The 22,308-nt window shown below is 37.8% G+C and overlaps 1 protein-coding gene across 4 annotated transcripts; it reads right to left on the minus strand.

The window, feature by feature from the left end:
* On the minus strand, window positions 3,311-8,883 carry LOC109850750 (golgin subfamily A member 5-like). 4 transcript variants are annotated; one of them, XM_020420821.1, is made up of 7 exons: window positions 8,535-8,883; window positions 5,248-5,406; window positions 5,092-5,151; window positions 4,822-5,019; window positions 4,494-4,739; window positions 4,241-4,423; window positions 3,311-4,172 (listed from the first exon to the last, which is right to left on the minus strand). In XM_020420821.1, exons 1-7 carry the CDS (start codon window positions 8,674-8,676, stop codon window positions 3,433-3,435), a joined length of 1,728 nt encoding a protein of 575 aa, XP_020276410.1. In that variant the 5' UTR covers window positions 8,677-8,883; the 3' UTR covers window positions 3,311-3,432. The 4 variants fall into 4 exon arrangements, with proteins under 4 accessions (XP_020276410.1, XP_020276408.1, XP_020276407.1 ...); XM_020420819.1 differs by having other exon boundaries at window positions 4,822-5,151; XM_020420818.1 differs by having other exon boundaries at window positions 5,092-5,406.

Below are 22,308 nucleotides of genomic sequence, written 5' to 3' on the forward strand. Positions count from 1 at the left end.
ATTATACTATGAATGTAAATACAATAAGCTCAATGGTTGTGTATGTGTAAACAAAGAGAAAATAAAATTAACTAAACTCAATATGAACACTAGCTTAATAAAATAACAATCAAACAATATAAAATATAAAGCTAGATTGAGTTTAGAAAACTTCTCAATAGGTCAAGAGTGGAAGGAGAAGAGTTGGATGCTCAAATACCAAATAGATGATCTCCTCAAGCTCTTGTGGAATTGATTCACAAAACCGAAACACTCAAATGCTTAAAAGCTTATAAACACATTTTAAACAAACTTAAACCATTGATTAAAACTTTATTAAACCTCTTGGATTACTTATGAAAACTGAGGTATAAGGGGGTATTTATATGAAACCCCAAAGCCAAGAGAAAGCCAAGAAAAGACCAAAAAACCAGCTCAACAACGGCTCTAGAAACTAACCGTTGGAGCAGATTTGATAGTGCGGCGGTCGACCGCTGTGGTCGACCGCGAAGGTCATCAAAGCAGAGAAAACTTCCAGAGAGTTCGACGGTCGACCATGGCGATCGACCGTGGGAATTTTCAACTTGACGGTCGACCACCACGGTCGACCGTGAAAGTTTTTGCTGCCCACTCAGAAAAAAACATAGGTGCGGTCGACCATGACGATCGATCGCAAAATGATACAAAATATTTCAGGTTTAAAAGTGAAATGTTGATTTTAAAACCCTGTTTAAAAATAACAAATAAATTCCAAAAATTATGAAACTTTGGGAAATGATTGTAGGCATGATAATAAACATGTTACAGAAACTGGTTTTTAAAAATGACTTCCCAAATGAAAAATATCATCATTTTGCAAAATAGTCCAAAACATAAAAATGTAAACATATGAATTTTGACATTTTGGCTAAACCATATTTTGAAACAATACAAAATGATTTAACAGACTTAATAGAAGATGTAAACTAATTGTTATGAAGTCTATAAATAATGAATATAGTATTTTATCAAAATACACATATAATACACTAAAACATGATTTCATGGAAGTAAATAAAATTGATATTGATTGTAGGCGTCAAAAAATGCTAATAGATATCCCAAACATAGAGAAGATCACTCAAAAAATCACGAGAAAGGATTTCATACTGTTTTTGGGAAAAATCAAAACAAGTATGAACTGTCTCGCCAGCGAGACAGGCTTTGCTGTCTCGCCAGCGAGACAGTATTTGCTGTCTCGCCAGCGAGACAGACTTTGCTGTCTCGCCAGCGAGACAGACTTTGCTGTCTCGCCAGCGAGATAGTATTTGCTGTCTCGCCAGCGAGACAGTGTTGAAATGGTTAAAACCACCTTTGTAACTGCCCTACACGTGTCCATTAACTGCCAAGAGACGTGGGAAACATTGTGGGCGAAAATCACGTGGATAACTGCCAAAATAACGGAGTTTGAAACGTGGGAGAGCGGTTACAGCGAGAAACTGTCATTTTCCAAGACAGTATTTACTGTCTCGCTGGGCGAGACAGCAAATTTACTGTCTCGCGGGTCGAGACAGCAAACACTGAATGGTTAAAACCACCTTTGTAACTGCCCTACACGTGTCCATTAACTGCCAAGAGACGTGGGAAACATTGTGGGCGAAAATCACGTGGATAACTGCCAAAATAACGGAGTTTGAAACGTGGGAGAGCGGTTACAGCGAGAAACTGTCATTTTCCAAGACAGTATTTACTGTCTCGCTGGGCGAGACAGCAAATTTACTGTCTCGCGGGTCGAGACAGCAAACACTGTCTCGCCCCAGCGAGACAGCAAACACTGTCTCGCCGTACTGATTTCTATGATTGCTGAGTCTTTGCAGTTACAGACCCTTGAGGCTATAAATACCCCCCTAGGGTCACTTCTGACGAGGATCGAGTATTTGTTAGAGCATTCCAGAGCAGAGAGAGCAGAGATTTGAGTTCTTTTCTTGCAACGCCTTGAAATTAAGCTTCGACTTGATTTTAAGAAGAACGACTATCTTACTTCGATAAGATATCGTTTCAATTTCTACTTCGATAACGAAGTTAGAATCATAAGCCCCCTCTTCACGATCTGTGAATCGGCGGTCCACGAACCAAAGCGTTCCCGGCACAGGCAAAGTCCCACGAAAACGAGAATTGATAGACGATTTTCGTGTTTGTTTCTCAAGAGTTGTAATTTTTGATTTGTTGTGTAGAAAAAGTCTTATAAAAAGATTATTCTTTCGAATTTGTTGTAATCGAACAAAGTTATAATGAATTCCACAGCAGCGACTTTTGAACCAAACATTGATGAAATCATATAAATGCATATAAGTATGAAACAAAAATATATTTTCCAATTGTATTCAATTGTTTCATAATAAAACTTGAAAACTATCAAACCAAAACATATGTATATATATAACTATATATATACATGGAAACCAATAAACGTGTATGTGTATATTATATTGAGCTTAAGGTACTAACACACATAATATAAACTCCTAAACAAAGCCAAAATCCCCTCTCGATTCGTTCCATGAACGAGAGGTCCACAAATTGAGCGATCAAACCTTCCTACAGTTAGGATCGTCTCAAAATTCCCACTTGGTCAAACCTTACTACAGTTAGGACCACAACCAAAATCTCCTTTCGATTCATTTTTGCGAACGAAAGGTTTACTTTTGAATTGAGTAATCAAACCTTATGACAGTTAGGGTTATTCAAACCAACCTATTTTCTCTAAGTGGAGATTCCACTGTGAGTTTCCTTTTCATCAGGAGATAGAATATAAAATTCTCCCTCTCCGATTCTGGGTTTATCTCTACCAACAAACAAGAGACCAGGAGATAGAATATAAAATTCTTCCTCTCCGATTCTGGGTTCATCTCTACCAACAAACAAGAGACCAGGAGATAGAATATAAAATTCTTCCTCTCCGAGTATGGGTTTATCTCTACCAACAAACAAGAGATTGAGAAATGGAATATACAATTCTTTTTCTCTCCGATTTTGGGTTCGTTGTCCTATATAGGAAATGCAACCTATTCACACTTTGAAATCCATGTTGTTCACACATGGGGGATGTTATCTCTATCCCTTATTAGAGATAAGCCTACATCTAACACATGTAGCCTACATATTCAACAGTGTAGTTCAAAGTCTAAAAGAGTTTAATTCTTTTAGCGCAACGTTATATGTGAAACGGACTTAGATAATTCACATACTAGCCCGATTCAAACGGTAATCGGTAAAGGTATATCAAATCCGTTGATGGCTGAGGATTTGCCAAAAATCCTATAAGTATTATGGTTATTTATTCTAAATAAGAATGAGTAATCATAATAAAAAACCTCAATGAGCAAAAAGATTCAATATAATGAGCAAAAAGGTTCACTATATTGACCAAGAATTTTCAAACAAAGCTACAAACAAAAATATAATGTTCTCCGATTACAAGAGTTTATATTGACTAATTTGATTTTCAAGTTTTGACAGCTCTAACGCATAAGTCTGTTCAAGCTCAGCCGTCAATTTAATTTTGAAAGCTTCTTCATCAACACTTTGAAGCGCGGCGACCTCTTGTTCCTTCTCAGCAATTATTTTATCTTGAAAGTTCAGTTGCTGTAACAGGTCTTCCTCAACATGAATTTCCTGCGTCAACTCAGACTCCAAGACATCAAGAGCATCCTTGGCCATTGCAAGTTCCTCCTCTAAGCGAGCTATTTCCGCTCGACTCGATTTTATATCTCGGCGTAGGTTGACCTTGGCTTGTGTCCTTTTGCCAATATTCACCCTAAGCTGGTGACTATGGGCTCTTAATTGTTGGAGTTCAGAGTTGGCAGATTCTTGAGAATTACGCCACGCTTGCAGCCTGGATTCCATATGAGAAGCGATGTAAAAAGGTACGCCTTTGGTGCGAAGAGTTTGCAGAAGTTCAATATGTTGCCTCAAATCAACCAAATAAGCGGTGACTGAATCGGCTAAGTCGTTATACCCTTCCTCTCTGAACCCTGATATAAAACGCTCAAAAGATTTTTTATAATTCTCAAAATACGATCTTTTGAAGAGAATGCGATCGACCATAGAGTTCAAAAAGGAGATGAAGCCTTGGAGATTAGAGCAGATAACAGACTTGTCCGGATCGTCATCAACCAATAACGCTTGGATTTGAGTTGATAATGATGAAGGAACTGCGAGAAAGTCAAATAAGTCAGTACAGTATATATATATGCATACAAGACAACAAACTAAAGCATACCAAATTCGACGGAAGAACCTTCAGCATGACTTGGTTCGCTCAAGGATGATAATCTGGATTCCTGAACAGTCAAGATTGGTTCAGGAATGGTAGCTGTTGATGCACCCGCTACATCAGGGACTTTTTCAACTAAAGTCTCAGAGGACGGCGGGTCCAAACTAAGAGACTCTTTAAGAGGAGATTCTACAAACAGGAGGATTACAATGAGCATAATGATAATCCGAGCTTGAAACAAACGATAAATGAAACTCACCAATTCTAGTCACAACATCGGCCGATGTACCAACTTCTTCAGTTGGTCTCGCTTTTGTTGCAACTGGACTAATCTGGGGAGTGACAGTGACTTCTATCATCATGGGGTCCATAGGAGTAGAAGGTTGAGGTTCAAGAACTGATGATTGCAAATCAACTTCGGTTCTTGTCCACGGCACAAGTTCACTACTCTCCAGTCGATCAGACGTACCAATGATTATAGTAGTATCAGTTCCAGCAACTGGTCCTATAATTCAAATACTTATATGGTTAATCAAGTTAAAATATATATGTATGCATATATGGAGTTTACAGAATAAAGGTCTTACTTTCAGAAGGACCTGCTTCTGTTGGACCGACTCCAACGTTGGATTCCGTGGCTGCACCAGGAGTTTTCCCCGATAGTAAGTCGGAGATATACTCATGGTCGCCTTCAGAGAGATTGAAATCGAGGTGATGTTCATTGAATTCCTCGACCTCTGTTGTATGCGTGGTCTCTCCTCCAACAGATTCGTGCATTGTGACATCTACAAAATGTGTTGAGTCGTAAATGACACATAAATTTAGACGAATTTGCTCAAAAAGACAATTAATTTTACCTTCGTTGGTCGGGGCTGATTCGAGAGCTCCACTACTGGTACCTGCTTCTTTTAATTTGACTAAAAGGAGAGAAAGCGCACAGGTCATTAGAGGAGGCACACGGTCCGACTCATTCATTTCTCGGATTTCTCTTCCGAGAGGAGAAAGATCAGTACCTGTGTCCGCAGCTGATGGATCAACGTCAGGAGTGGGTGGAACGTCAGCTGGTCCTTCTTTCAGAACATCTTGCATTTGCTGGACGAAGCTGGTCTCCTCAGTCTCCATACCTCCAGGAGAAGCAGCTCCAACTCGATATTCTCCCTCTTCTTGACTCTCTACAGAAATTGGAAATGAAATGAGTTCGAGCATTAAAAAAAAATGTAAGAGAGATAAAAATAAATAATTACCTAGTTCATCAGAAGAAACATTACGACCAGAGATATCTTCTACGGCAGAAAGATGAACGCGCGGTTTAGAAGCAGCTTTCTTTTGTTTCTTCGGTGGATGTGCTTCAGGACCTTCGTGACGACGTTTGGTGCGTAATTCAGTTCGAGGAGGAATTTGGGTTTGAGCTTGAGTGGGAGGTCGTGATCTTTGTCGACGAGCAAGAGGCACTTCATCCTCTTCATCCTCTTCGTCCCCACTGAGAATGTCTACCGTCATCCGATTAGGATAGGTCATGACGACCCTCTCTCCCCGTTTTCTCGAAGTAGCTTGTGATTGAGTAGGAGCAACAGATGGGCACACAAGTCCTCTTTCAAAGAAAGAATCAGAAAGACCCGCTCTTTCATCAGAACTTGAGCTAGTCTCACCCGCCTCCTCGGAAGTCTCCGTCTCCTCAGAGTCAAATTCTTCTTCACTACCGACTGAGCGAGCCGGTTCCTTTCCTTTCCTTGATGATTCAGCAGCCTCTTTTCCTCGAGGCGACATCACAGCTTCGCGAGGCAGTTCTGCTGCTTGCCGTGGAGCTATTTCTTCCTCTGAGTCTGATATCCTCCTACGTCGAGTGACAATATTGGTGGCTATCAGCCATTTACAAAAGAGGAAAGTCATCCGTAGAGGCGGCGTCTCTAAGGGGAGATCAAATTCAACATTGGTGCAGCCGGCAATGCTCCAAAACCAAGCTCTCGCCCCGTCGATAAGTCCACCTCGAAAGCTGAGGTGACGATTCGGGTTGCCGATGTATATCTGATCATACCCGAACTGACGGGCGAATCGACATGGAAGATAGGGTTCGATGTGGCAAACATCCCTTATCCTGAACAACAGATATCCAGGTCGAATATTCATCAACCATCTGAAGCACCCGACATCCAAGATGGTACGATTCTGCCTTGGGTCTTCAGCATCCACTAAGGTAGTGTTGTAAGTACCGGAGAACTGAGGGAAGCAAGGAAAAAATTCCCAACATTTGTGAATTTTAAACTGCCTCGTTATGTCCGGCTCTCGATGTTTGCTCCATTTGCAATTCTCGAGATTTTGCAACAGAGGGACACTGAGATCTACCGTATCAGGAGCCTCCATTAAATCTGGTCGATGAAGTACCAACCAGGCCATTAAGTAAGTATAGGGCAGCTCCAGCTTCGGAACGGACAGGCTGGCGGAAGGTTTCTTTTTCTCCTGGGTAAATGCGGAGATTAGTTGCCGCAATCCACTATGAATATCGGCCACCATAGCGGGAAGCAAAGATAATTTGCGACCTGTAGCCAGCTGGACGGCCGGATACAACACTTCCATTGGCATCGCATCTGCGGATTGATGGGGAACTACACATCTCTTTAACCATAAGGCTAGAAAACCCGCCAGCAGAGCAGTAGGGCTAATCGGAACACCAGCTTGCCACAGATAAGAGCGGAACTTAGTGCCGTGCAAAAATCCATCTTCTGAGCGCGAAGTATAAGAATGCGCGTTGGTTTTCTCTAACAAACGGTTAATTTCATCCGTACTCAAGGGAGACAATCCGCACACATCTGCCGAACGGACATCCAGGTTCTTGAAGAGATAATCAGCGAATTGTTTTAAACTGACTTGAGGAGACTTCTTTCTGGCTTTGGGCTCCATCTCGGCCATGGCTATATGATAATGACAGGTCAATTCCCATAGAGTGTCATAGGTCGCAGTCGAGCTATCTTTCATCTTAATCAGCTGATTGGTGGTCGGAAAGAACTCTTGATATGGGACATCGCCCATAGGCAAAGCAGACACTTGCATCATTTCATGCAGTGGTAGTCCAAGTTCCCCGTTCTTGGTAAAGAATGTATTGGTGTCCGGGTTGTAGATCTCGAACAAACAAAGGAAATGACTTACACTGCTCTGCAAGCCATGCATGGTGGCACGAATCGGGACATCCAACCCTAATCCTGCTAATTCTCGCCCAAAACGTTTCAACACATATTGGGTCATCCTGGTCCACCACCACTTGTTCCCAGAATAATGGACCCATCCATAACACCTGAAAGTCTCTCTGGGCAATCTTTTTCCTGCTGCCGCTAACCGGTTCTTCACAGTGTTGGCTTGCACTATCTTTTCGTTCTGAGGAATATTGTCTTGTCCTAAGACACCCGGATGAAGTCCTCTCACATGAGCTCTTTCACTGGAACCTGGAGTTGCTTCCTTTCCAATGAAACCACAATGAATGTGCTCGTGGTTTTCGGTTAATTTCCAGAACATCTCTCGTCCAACTGATAGGTTCCTGAACATTAACAGTGAATGATCCCGAGGGATAAAAGGCAGATATAAGAATGATGATCCACTCTGGTGCAACCATTGCGCAGGCTGGCAGAAAGCAATCTTCGGATCTTTTACCGAGTCACCAAATAAGAAATCTGGCTTCCTTATGCATTGATTCGAGTCTTGCTCCGAGATCAAGGGCGCATCTGTGATTAATCGTCGTAGAACACGACAACTACCTCGCTGGATTAATTCACTATCACTTCCGTTATAATCAGATTTAAACTGGGGAGAGAATTCAATTAACGGGATCCCCTCGTAATAAGAGTGGGTCACGCTACTCCGGCCAGTAATCACATCAGCAGTAAATGTGGTAGAAGGAAATCGGACTGATAAAAGAGGCATACACATAAATGGTGTAAGTGTCATCCTAAAATTTTAGAGAAAAAACGGTATATCTCATTCTATAAGATATAGTCGTTATCTCATAACAGGTGTGACGATTTTCTATCCACCATATGTATAAAGGAGGTATGCGGGCATTATAACGGCATACCAAAACCTTTCAATACATATGGGATGATGTAAAATCGCCCCTGTGTATTATGAAGTGTGTTTTGTCAAAGCAAAACAAACACTTTTAAGCGTCGATCCCCTCAAAGGAGGATACCGGCTCTTCTCGAAGGTACCTCAAAGGATACAAACGAGGATCTGCAAGCAAATACAGGTGCATATATATATGGAATGGACGAAATACAATATTTAAATTCGTGAAAAGGTGAAAGAAATATACCTCCACGTGAGGGTGCAGCAGGGGCAGCCTCCTCAGGGCTCTGAACAGTCGGTCGGATTCCCTTCCCTCGAGCTCTACGTGGCGACATGATGAGTATGTGATCTACATTGAAATCCAAGAGGAAGGTTAAGATTTTGAACATGAAATCGACAAAAAATAGGACAAATACAACTGAAATGCTGCATGCACAGTCACAGGTTGCCAAAAGTCAAGATTTTGAAGAAAAGAGGGGAAACAGACCTTTCAAATCCAAATGAAATCTCTTCAAATCGAAGCACCACCCAAGTCAGAAACGAAGAGAAGAAGAAGAGGTGAAGAACTGGTCGAAAATCGCTCGAAAATCGCCCAAGAATCGCCTGAAAATCGCCAGAAAATCGACGTGAAAAACCCTAAAAACCCTAAGTCCCGACTTATATAGCAGCCGGGCGAGACAGGAAACTCTGTCTCGCTGAGCGAGACAGACAACTCTGTCTCGCCGAGCGAGACAGAAAACACTGTCTCGCCCAGCGAGACAGAAAACTCTGTCTCGCCGAGCGAGACAGTAAACTTTTCTGTTTTGCACTATGGAACAGTGGAATACTCCAATGGGTACACGAGTCTAAACTGTATTCCCACCCTCAACAGGAAGTTTCTGGAGAATATTAATCTGAATATTCTTAAGGATAACCTGAGGAATTCTCAATGGATATACCAATTCAATGGTAAACGCTGAATTCACAAGAGCAAGTATCAACTTCAATTCAAGATCTCGACAACGGTCAAGCGATAAACGCGACGCCGGGAGAACGTTAGCTATTCTACGAAGAACTGGATAGACTAACAGCAGAAGAGGTTAAACATTGAAGCCATTTACAAGTCCTTTCATACGATCTATTCAGCCAAGCATTGAAGGGATCGTAAGTAAAATCTATCTTATCCAAAGTATCCCATGCTCCTCTATAAAAGAATGAGTCTGGAATACTTTGGAGGGGGTATCTGTAGGCGTCAAAAAATGCTAATAGATATCCCAAGCATAGAGAAGATCACTCAAAAATTCACAAGAAAGGATTTCATACTGTTTTGGAAAAATCAAAACAAGTATGAACTGTCTCGCCAGCGAGACAGTCTTTGCTGTCTCGCCAGCGAGACAGTGTTGAAATAGTCAAAACTACATTTGTAACTGCCCTACACGTGTCCATTAACTGCCAAGGGACGTGGGAAACATCATGGGCGAAAATCACGTGGATAACTGCCAAAATAACGGAGTTTGAAACGTGGGAGAGCGGTTACAGCGAGAAACTGTCATTTTCCGAGACAGTATTTACTGTCTCGCTGGGCGAGACAGCAAAATTACTGTCTCGCGGAAACAGTTACAGCGAGAAACTGCCATTTTTTTCGAGACGGCATTTACTGTCTCGCTGAGCGAGACAGCAAATTTACTGTCTCGCGGGTCGAGACAGCAAACGCTGTCTCGCCCAGCGAGACAGTAAACACTGTCTCGCCGTACTGACTTCTTCGATTGTTAAGTTTTTGCAGTTACAGACCCTTGAGGCTATAAATACCCCCCTAGGGTCACTTCTGACGAGGATCGAGCATTTGTTAGAGCATTCCAGAGCAGAGAGAGCAGAGATTTGAGTTCTTTTCTTGCAACGCCTTGAAATTAAGCTTCGACTTGATTTTAAGAAGAACGACTATCTTACTTCGATAAGATATCGTTTCAATTTCTACTTCGATAACGAAGTTAGAATCATAAGCCCCCTCTTCACGATCTGTGAATCGGCGGTCCACGAACCAAAGCGTTCCCGGCACAGGCAAAGTCCCACGAAAACGAGAATTGATAGACGATTTTCGTGTTTGTTTCTCAAGAGTTGTAATTTTTGATTTGTTGTGTAGAAAAAGTCTTATAAAAAGATTATTCTTTCGAATTTGTTGTAATCGAACAAAGTTATAATGAATTCCACAGCAGCGACTTTTGAACCAAACATTGATGAAATCATATAAATGCATATAAGTATGAAACAAAAATATATTTTCCAATTGTATTCAATTGTTTCATAATAAAACTTGAAAACTATCAAACCAAAACATATGTATATATATAACTATATATATACATGGAAACCAATAAATGTGTGTGTGTATATTATATTGAGCTTAAGGTATTAACACACATAATATAAACTCCTAAACTAAATTATCCAAGCTTGATTGATCTTCGATGTAGCTCAACTTGGTACACTTGTGGATGAAGCTTGAACTTGAATCTTTAACTTTGAATTGCGTAAGCTTCACTCCACAATTCTGCCAACCTCCATTTGATATGATCGTGAATGTTCGATTTCATCCATCCTCCAACTCATTGTTTGCCTAGAATAAATACAAAAACACAAATACTAGACAAACAACATTAGAAGTAAATTGTTTGTTAAACATCATCAAAACAAGAAGGCTAACAGTCATCACATGTTATCCCATCGTCATCATCTAGTCAACTACGGTCACCCTACAGACCATCTCTCCACCGCTAGCACATTGCGCGCAACCTGTTATCCGCCTCTTTGTCGCTAACGATCCCCTCTCCGTCATCCGCCTCTCCGTCGGCAACGCGCCTATCTCCACCATCCGTCTCTTTGCCGCCAGCATGCCACCGTTGCCCCTAATGTTTTCAAGGTATTATCTTTTGCTAATTTCTAATTTTTATTATAATTTTATGGGTTATGCTTTGCTCCTATATGAAAATTTCAAAATAAAAAAACTTAATCTTACCCTAATTAGAATGATCTACCCAAATTGATCCTCATCATAACCCAATAGCATTATCTTAAGCATATAAGCCTGATTAAGCTCACTTTAAGTTAACCCTAACCCAAGCTTATCTAACTAATTAAACTTATCTAGCCAAGTGTATAAACCTAATGCAACTAACTTTAACCCAAAACTTTGCATTTTTCTATCTATACTTAACTAGTTTAACTTTAATAACTTTAAACCTAACTTTAGTAACTCAATTAAATTAATCTACCGAAAATAATCCTAATACTAACCCTAATCACATTACCTTATGTATAGAACCCTAATTAAACTAACTTTATCCTTTTTCCTACCCTACTTCCATATATAATAGTATTAATTAAACTTTAGTTAGCCTATTTCTAATCTAATAACCCTAATTGAACAAATCTAATCAAAATAGTCCTAATTATTACCTTTAATTTATTACCCAAGTCAATGACTCACCTAATTAACTAACTTTTACCCAAATTTGATCTTAACTAAATCTAATTAATTAATTTAAATATATATTACTCTAATCCTAACACTATGAACTAACTTCTAAAAATAATCCTAATACTAAACCTAATTACATTACCTTAGGTCTAGAATCCTAATTAACTAACTTTAAACTTAATATGATCAACAAAGTAACTTAACTTTAAGTACCCTCATCATTTTAAATGTAAAAACTCTTGATAACTTAATTTAACCATAATATTTATAATCCTAACCCAAAGAACATCACCCTAAGTGTGGAACCCTAAATAAACTAACGTTAACCATTAATCCTAAATTTAATTAAAATAATTTTACTTTAAATCAGCTTTAGCCATTAGTCCTAACTAACCATATTAAATATTGCTATAATGATATTCAATAAAAATAAGCCTAATGTTAATAATATTATATGACTCTGGTCTATCATCTTAACTAAACTCACCTTAGTCATATTATCATTTTAATCCAATTCAAAGTAAACTGGACTTTATCCTTAAATAACACTAATACAACTAGGATTATATTATCATAAGTCTAAGACTCTAATTAAACTAAGTTTAACATCTATTTGTAATCTACCCTACCCTAATCAAACTAATTAAATAGTGATTGTTATGATAAATCATTCTGTTGTTATTGATGTATTCAATTTGTTAGATATATAACATCGTATTGTGTTATATATCATGATTATATTAATCAAAGTCGTTAACCCTAGTTTCCCGTCTAATAATGTTGGATGTCAATTTCTTCTAACATAAACGCACGCGATTCTAATTGGATGTATACTTTTTATATCTAAAGAGAATAACGTGATTTATGTTAGGAGCATAATCTACATACAATAAATATTAGATCTGTCCGAGGAGGATTCCCCTTCTCATACAAGTTAGAAATACAGTAGTGTATCATCTATCTTTGTATACTTTATGTATTTTTGTTCTTTAAAAATTTCAATAACATATACTGCAATGTTCTCCATGTACAATAAGTGTATGTTGTTTTGTATATCGATCTATTATCGATCATTAATACGCATTATAATATCTGCATAGTGTAGTCGGAGAACAGTGAGTATGTGCTACTGAAATTTTCTAGAAATAAAAATGCATAACGTATGCAAAGGTAGATGTGTGCAATACTATATTCCTATGGATAAACTCATTTCCTACGATAGCCATTAAAGTGTCTTATTCAAAATATGGGTGTTTGATTTTAGAAAAACATAATTTATGTTCTGGTAATTCCCCCTCTGAGATTATTATGATTTGTATTTCCTCGATGTTGTAAAAAAGTTAACATTACCCAACCATTAATTTAATGCCTAAATTATTAATTTCACATTACCTAATTATGCTCCATTTTATTAATTAAAAATTATATATAACATATAGATGATGATAGTTCCCGATAAATCATAGGTCGATATTCCTCGTATTGAGAGATAGAGGAACAGTCGATATAAAGACAGAAAAAAATTCTTTCATATAGTATGCCCTGGTAGATCCAAGAAAGTTACATAGTAATATCATGTATTGTCCTTGTTGTTAGTGTAAAAATTTAGTATTGGTGTTTAAAAGTGATTTACATAGACCCTTAATATCAAGATTTTATGAGTACAAATATTAGACATTCATGGGGAAGAATGTCTTGAAGAAATGGAACTGATGGTGGAAACCAATACGTCCGAAGGATAGATGATACACAGACGATGCTTGCTAATATGATAATGGTACCTAATATAGATGAAATTGAGATGTTGAGGATGTTGAAATTGCAGGAATTATTGAAGGTGTGAATGATCCTGAGGAGCTGGCACAGATTGGGAAATGAATAGAGGATAATAAAAATGATATGTATGAGGGTTGCACCAAGTTCACCAGATTACAATTTATGTTGCGACTTTTGCATATAAAGTCCCTTAGCAGAATGGCAAATAAATATTTCAATATGTTGCTTGTGTAGCTGAGAAAAGTGATTCCAAATAGAAAAGAGACCATACCAAAAAACTATAATAATGCAAAGAAGATTGTTTCTGTTATAAGACTTGATTACAAAAAGATTGACGCATGCCCTAATGATTGCACCCTCTACTATAAGGATAACAAAGACCTTTAGGAGTGGGATTGTCACGGTGGGTACAATACAAAAATTATTCAACAAATGGGACATTAAAGTCTGTGCTTAAGCAAAGGAAGATTCCAACAAAGGCCCTTCGTCCTTTTGACCCTTGATACATAGACTTAAACAGTTGTATATGAATAAAGAAACCACTAAGCAAATAAGATGGCACATGGAAGAATTTATAGATGATCGTAAAATCAGACATCCGGCTGATGCATAAGCATGAAAACATGTAGATTGAACTTTTTCTTGGTTTTCCAATGAGGTGCAGGAATGTTAGACTAAGTTTGTCTAGCGACAATTTTAATCCATTGGGGCTTATGACTTCCGGTTGGTCTACATGGCTTGTTGTATTAATGCCTTACAACTTACCGCTTTGACTTTGTATGAAATAACCGTATATGATACTTTCATTACTGATATCGAGCAAACATGCACCAGGCAATGACGTAGATGTGTTTTTAGAACCGCTAATTGATGAGTTAAAACAACTTTGGACTGAATGGGTTATGACATATGATACTCATGCAAAGCAATCTTTCAGACTCCATGGAATTTTACTATGGACAATTAATGATTTTTCAGCCTACACTAATCTGTCTAGTTTGTTTATGAAGGGAAGATATGCTTGTCTAGTGTGCAGTCCAGAATAAAGGTATTTATTTGCAACACAGTTGAAAGTTCTATTGTTGATTTAACAGAAGGTGGTTGAACCTGAAACACATACAAAATAAAAAATGGAACATGTTTTTTGATGGGACTATTGAGAAGAGAGATGCTCCGTATCCATTAAGTGGAGATCAGATTGTACATTTGCTTGAGAAGTTCACTTCTGTCAGGTCTGGAAAGAAGCACTATTCGAAAGAGGATTTACTTGGAGTAAGGAACTTTCATATTAACAAAAGGATACCGAAACGAAAGAGACAAGCACAAGTGGTGAGTGATGGGACTGAAGTTGTAAAATTGCCCTTAGAATGGACAAATTTTAACATTTTCTTTCAATTACCTTATTGGAAAGAGCTAAAAATATGACACAACTTGGACGTCATGCACATTGAAAAAAAGTTTGCTTCTTTTGGCAAAACTATTGCAAGATACGAATAAATCAAAGGATGATCTACAAGCTCGTCAAGATCTAATTACATTGAACATTAAAGAGGAATTGCAACCAAAAAATGTTGGAAATGACAAATATAAGTTTCTTGCGTCTCGTATTACAATGTTAAAGATTGACATACAAATATTTTGCCAAGTCCTCAAACCAATAAAGTTACCAGAGGGTTATTTCGTGAACATATCGAACAATGTCCAGGTGCAAGAATAGAGAATATTAGGACTTAAAACTCATGATTATCACGTGCTTCTTCATCTTGCACCCAATGGCACTACGCAGCACTATGCAAAATAAAAAAGCAGTGAATGTTATAATTGATTTTTGTGGATTTTTATGAAGCTTTGTTCTAAAGTTATAAACGTCAATGACTTCGAGAACCTTGGAGTTTTTTTTTGGAAACACTTTGTGAAATGAAGATGCTATTTCCCCCATCTTTTTTCATAGTAATAGTTCATCTTACACAACATCTTACAGAGGAGGCTGCAATAGCACGACCAGTCCATTATCATTGGTTGAATCCAATAGAGAGGTTAGTATTTAGAAAACATGAATCTTATTTATCAATCTTTACATCTATCACTATCAATCTTTACATCTATACTTGATAATTTATTATTTTTTAGATATTTGGGTTTAATAAAATGCCAATTACATAATAAAGCTGGTCCAAAAAGCTCAATGGCTAAAAGTTACGTGAAAACGAGTGTCTCTTATTTGCCTCTCGTTATATGAAAGGGGAACAAACTATACTTCAAGCACTTGTTGATAATAAGGATAACACAGTTCTCTATCCTCGCGGGATCAACAAAAGTTATTCCAACCTATTGTTAGATCAAGCTTATGCATATGTATTAAACAATCTTCAAATCTTCTCGGAGTACCGAAGGTAAAATACAACAAAAAAGTTTTAATACCATTTAACTAATAATATTTAATTTGAATACCTTTTTTTCCGCATTAATACGTAATATGAGGAAAAACTAAAGAATTAGATTGATGGTAGTATAGTAGTACATGACATTAAAGAAAAACATATGAATGAATTCCCTGTTTGGATGAAGAATGAAGTAAGTATTGTTAAATTTAGCAATGTTTATATTTTTCACTAAAAAACTTAGTAATTATTGATTTAATAGTTTCATTATTATTTATTTTTAGATCCAGGAACAACTTATCCTTAATAACTAAATATTAGAAAAAGTAAAGGTTCACGCACAGCGTCCTTACTATGCTATAAACCAATATTATGGATATCGTATTAACGAGTACAAATTTCACACAGTGGAGGTTGATGATACAAAGGTCACCCAGAACAGTGGTATCATGGCTACCTTCTCACGAGAATGTTTCTCAAACAGAAGAGATTAGAATCCAGTTAAAAATAATATAACATATTATGGACGGTTGGAAGATGTGGTGGAGATATTCTATAGCTATGATGGTCCAAATGAACATAAATACATGATGTTTATAATTTGTTGGTGTTTTTCAAAGAATCAAAAGGATTATTTTGGATTTACAATTATCAATCTTGATAAAGAAATATATAGTGATGAAAAATTCATGCTTGCATCTCAAGCAGGACAGTGTTTTTATGTGAAAGATCCTACAATAAAACAAGTGGGTCATCCTATACAAGGATCCCAGAGCTTATGTGTAAAACCCCGTATTTTGTTAGAAGTATATGTGAATTATTAGTGAAAAATAATTCTATTTGTGGTAAATGACTTGAGGTCATGGATATACTTGGTAACAAGTTATTAGACATGTATGAGTGTGGTTTCATAGAGTTTCGTGCATTAGTTTTGGCTGAATAACAAAACATGCACGAATCTGGAAATTTATATATGCTCAGTTGACTTATGAGTCGACTCATGAGACGACTAATGAGTCGACTGATGAGTCGACCAATGAGTCGACTGACGGGCTGATTTTGGGTTTTCTTTTAGTTGCGGGTTTGGTTGGGTTTTGTTCGGGTTTTAACCGTAATATATATATATTATCTTACCCGAAACCAACCCAAAACCCATCTGAATCACAGAGAAACCCTAGCCCCTCTCTCCCCTCAAACCCTAGTTCGTTTTGGTGATTTTGGAGGATTTTTTCGGCGGATCTTTGTGGTGCTGGAAGGGAATCGTCCTCTCATCGGATTCAGAAGTTTGCAGCTCATCAGAGGCGAGTAACATTTCGCCCAATCCTACACCCACTGTTTGTATGCTTTTATTTGGTTTTATTTCGGTTTTATTAAGCCTAAATCACTATTTGTGTATAAAAATAGATCTTTATAGCATATGATGCGAAAATAGAATGTTTTCAGTTTATAAAAGCTCACAAACGAATTTGTAAACGTAGATCCAGATCTGGAATTTGTTTAAACATGGGTTTTATTGTGATTTAATGGTTTCAATACGCTTTTAAACATGAATAAATATGTTTAGGGTTTTAATATAAAATATTACATGTAAATCTTTCATTTCTGTTGATATACATGTGTTAGAATTGGATATTTATTGCTGGACATGAACAAGAGAACCTTAGTTTATCAATGTTTGCAGAAAATCGTCGAAAGCAGTAAAACTAGGGATTTTCTGCTCAGTCGACCAATGAGTCAACTGATGGAGAAATCTTCAGTTTTGTGTTTTGTCTGGTCGACTTATAAGTCGACTGATGAGTTAACCAATGAGTCGACTGATGAGGAGTTTCCTTCTTTTGTACTTCTTCAGTTTGAGTTGCTTTTCGGGGTCGCGTCGATTATCTGACACTAGTTTACAATGTTAGTGATTTATCTGTACACGTGAGTTGACTTTTGACACAAGTACCTGGACATACATTACCTTTCAGTCCTCGTGTTGGACATTCATTTCATTCAGTCCATGCGTTGGACATTGGGTATATTCAGTCCATGCGTTGGACATTGGTTATATTCAGTCCATGCGTTGGACAGTGGTTATTTTCAGTCCATGCGTTGGACATTGTTTCTATTCAGTCCATGCGTTGGACATTGGTTATATTCAATCCATGTGTTGGACAGTGGTTTTATTCAGTCCATGCGTTGGACAGTGGTTATATTTAGTCCATGCGTTGGACAGTGGTTATATTCAGTCCATGCGTTGGACATTAGTTATATTCAGTCCATGCGTTGGACATTGGTTATATTCAGTCCATACGTTGGACATTGGTTATATTCAATCCATGCGTTGGACACTCGTTACTTTCAGTCCTCATGTTGGACATTTATCTTTTTGTCCATGTGTTGGACATCAGTTTAGACCTTGAGCTGACACTTATACTTATATGAGTTGTGACATAACGCTGTAATTAAGTTCTGAGATGAGTTTGCCTTCTTTTATTATTGTACTTATATTAGATTTTGGGTTTGGTATTTAGGGATTTACAATTTGAGATATAAAGTATATACATGAGGGTTTCCTTGTTTGGATTATTTCGCTCGACGTACCTATGCTCGTGTTGTAATTTCCTAAATACTAAAATCCTCTTATACATAGGTATTTACAATTTGAGCTACATGGTATATACATGAGGGTTTCCTTGTTTGGATTATTTCGCTCGACGTACTTATGCTCACGTTGTAATGACCTATATAGGATCAGTGATTTCATATATATATATATATATATATATATATATATATTCTGTATTTTCTGTATACAACGAGCCCGTTCCCTTAGGGTTGGTTGTGATGTTACTCGCTAGCGCTTTGAGGCTCATTGTCCCTCCCCCTTTCAGGTAACGAGCCAGGAGCCCGGAGAGTCGCAGGTTGATGGCGTTGCACTTTAGCTTCAGCCGTTTATTATAGTTATATTTTTCTTTTGAACTCCATTGTAGAACTTTGTTAGACATTTGAGAGTTTATCCTAGAAGTTGTAAAGGCTGTGTGCCTTGTTTCCTTTTATTCAGACAATTGTATTTGAGATTTGTTGAGAAGTTCCAGTTTATTCATTTCAGACATTGACTTGTACTTCAGTATGTTAGATGATAAAATATGACTCTTGTATTATCTTTTACTTGCTTTTGTACCTACACCTGTTATTGACTCTACTAGAGAGATAGTAATTGTGATGGTAAAACATGTTATTGCACAGTGTGGTGCATGGCAGGTTTGACATTCTTGGTTTCACCTTGGACTGCAGCCTTGTGTGAACCCAGGGGCGTCACATTATGTTCAACCTTCTACCAATGAAGATGGTGATGAGAGCTTGTAAAACCTCGTATTTTTGGTTATGAAGATATGTGAATTATTAGTGATAAATAATTCTTTATTGTGATAAGTAGCTTGAGGTCATGGATATACTTGATAACAAGTTATTAGAGATGTAAGAGTGTATATATATAGAGTTTTGTGCATTGGTTTTTGCAAATAAGCAAAACATACATGAATTTGGAAAATGTCTGCTCAGTCGACTTATGAGTCGACTTATGAGTAGACCTATGAGTCGACTGACAGGCTAATTTCGGGTTTTTCTTTTAGTTTGCGGGTCTGTTCAGTTTTGTTTCGGGTTTGACCGCTCATATATAAACTCTCCTACCTGAGAACACCCCTTACCTTCTTCATATCTCAGAAACCCTAGCCCCTCTCTCCCCTCAAACCCTAGCTTCATGTTTGGTGATTTTTGGGGAATTTTCGGAGGATTTACAGCATGATTTTTGTGGTGCTGTCGAAGGAGGATCGTTTCTCTGAGGGTTCAGGAATTTTGCAGCACATCAGAGGCGAGTAACATCTTGCCTAGCCCTATACCCACTGTTTGTATGATTTTATTGAGCTTTATTTCAGATTTATTGAGCCTAAATCATTATTTTGTGTATAAAAGTACATCTTTATAGTATATGATGCGAGAAATCAAATTTTCAATTTATAAAAAGCTCACTAACGATTCTTAATATAGAGACCTAGATTAGAAACCACTTTAATAAGAGATTAAAGTTCCGATTTATTGTCTTTAAAATATTTAAACCATGAGTATACATGTTTCGGATTTTTGGTGATGATTTTACATATTAAACTGTTGTTTTAAACTGATTCGTATTTGTTAGAACATATAATATTATGCCTAGGATATAATGATTTTTACAAATAAACATCATGTGCACGAAAACTGGAAATCTGGCGGCTCAGTCGACCTATCAGTCGATTTATCAGTCGACTTATGAGTCGACCAATGAGTCGGCTGATGGGAAATTTTTAGCTTTCTTCTTTCCTGTCTGTTAGGTCGACCAATGAGTCGACTGATGATCCCAGTCGACTCATGAGTCGACTGACGAGGAAATTTCTAGTTTTCATCGATTTGGATCTGTTTAGGTTATTTCGTTTTAACCGAAACTGTTTGGGCATGTTTATTGTTTTTGCTTACTTCTATGTGAACGAGGAGTCACCTCGAATGTCTAATATTAGAAATGTATGTTTATTTTGAAGCTCTACATGTGAGATGACTTGCGGACACGAGTCTAGGTTAGCACACCGAGGCACGTGTGAAAGTAGTGTATATGCATCTTATCATATATTTCATTTAGTCCATGTGTTGGACAATTATTATGTGTAGTCCATGTGTTGGACATTTATCACGTTCAGTCCATGTGTTGGACATTCATTTCTCAGTCTATGTGTTGGACAATTTACATAGGCAGTCCATGTGTTGGACATCCACTACATCTAGTTTTAGTCTATGTGTTGGACACCAGTTTAGACCTTGAGTATGACACTTATACTTATATAGGCTGGACATGACACTTATGTGAGTTGTGACATGACATAGTATTTTAAGTCCTAAGATGGGTTGTCTTCTTTTTATTATTGTTCCTGTATTAGATTTCAGGTTTGGTGTTTAGGGATTTATAATTTGAGATACAAGGTATATACATGAGGGTTTCCTTGTTTGGATTATTTCGCTCGACATACCTATGCTCGTGTTATAATCTCCTAAATACTAAAATCCTTTTATTGTTAGGGGATTACAATTTGAGCTACAAGGTATATACATGAGGGTTTCCTTGTTTGGATTATTTTGCTTGACGTACCTATACTCGTGTTGTAATTTCCTATATAGGATCAGTGATTTTATGTATATATATATATATATATTATATATATTAACTGTATTTTTTGTATATAACGAGCCCTATCCCTTGGGGTTGTTGTGATGTTGCTCGCTAGCGCTTTGACGCTTGTTATCCCTCCCCTTTCAGGTAATGAGCCAAGTGCCCGGAGAGTCGCAGGTTGTTCGCAATACACTTTAGTGATTCAGCTATCTATTTTAGTTATATTTTTCTTTTGAGCTCCACTGTATACTTTTGTTTAGACATTTGAGGGTTTTATTCTAGAAGTTGTAAAGGCTGTGTGCCTTATTTGCTCTTATTCAGACATTTTGTATTTGAGACTTATTGAGAAACTCCAGTTTGTTTATTTCAGACATTGAATTGTATTTCAGTATGTTAGATGATAAAATATAAATTTGATCTCTATTATTTCATCAGTTAACTCTTGTATTATCTTTTACTTGCTTTTGTACCTACACATGTTATTGACTCTACTAGAGAGATAGTAATTGTGATGGTGAAACATGTTATTACACGGTGTGGTGAATGACAGGTTTGACATTCTTGGTTTCACCTTGGACTACAGCCTTGTGTGAACCCAGGGGCGTCATAGTTATTATCAGAGCTCTAGTTCCAGTATCCTTAGGATCATCCTGTGTCGAGTCGTGGAGCTAGGATAGAGTTTCTTAGGATTCATGTATAGAGTCCGTAAGGATTTCCTAGTATGAGTGAGGACGATATATGCGTATATCTCAAAATTTGAGAATTTTTTTTATGACAACTATTTTGTGTAAACTTAAAGTATTTGTGCAAATACTATATGATGTGAAAATTGTGTCATGATACGCTATTTATAGACGTCTATTTTGGCTCACAACTCTTATTTTCTTATGATCAGAAAGATGACAGGACGTCGTAGGCCTCGTACTCGGAGAGCTGGGCAGGCAGAGTCGCAGCAGACTCCATCTGAGCAGCAGCCGGCTCAATCCGAGCCTCGGCAGACTCCACCCGAGCCGCAGCAGGCTCCTCAGTATTTGGTGGACATCATGGCTCCTCTTATTGCCCGGATGACAGCAATTGAGGAGCTTGTGGCGAATCATATTGAGGATGGCAGCAATTGAGGAGCTTGTGGTGAATCATATCACGCCACCACCACCACCACCACCAGTAGATCAGCCACAGGGGATACCAGCCGTTCCTATCTGCGAGAGACCCCCAGAGATCACACCTACAG

The sequence above is a fragment of the Asparagus officinalis genome, chromosome 7 (assembly GCF_001876935.1).
Source record: "Asparagus officinalis chromosome 7, Aspof.V1, whole genome shotgun sequence".
NCBI classification, from domain to species: Eukaryota; Viridiplantae; Streptophyta; class Magnoliopsida; order Asparagales; family Asparagaceae; genus Asparagus; species Asparagus officinalis.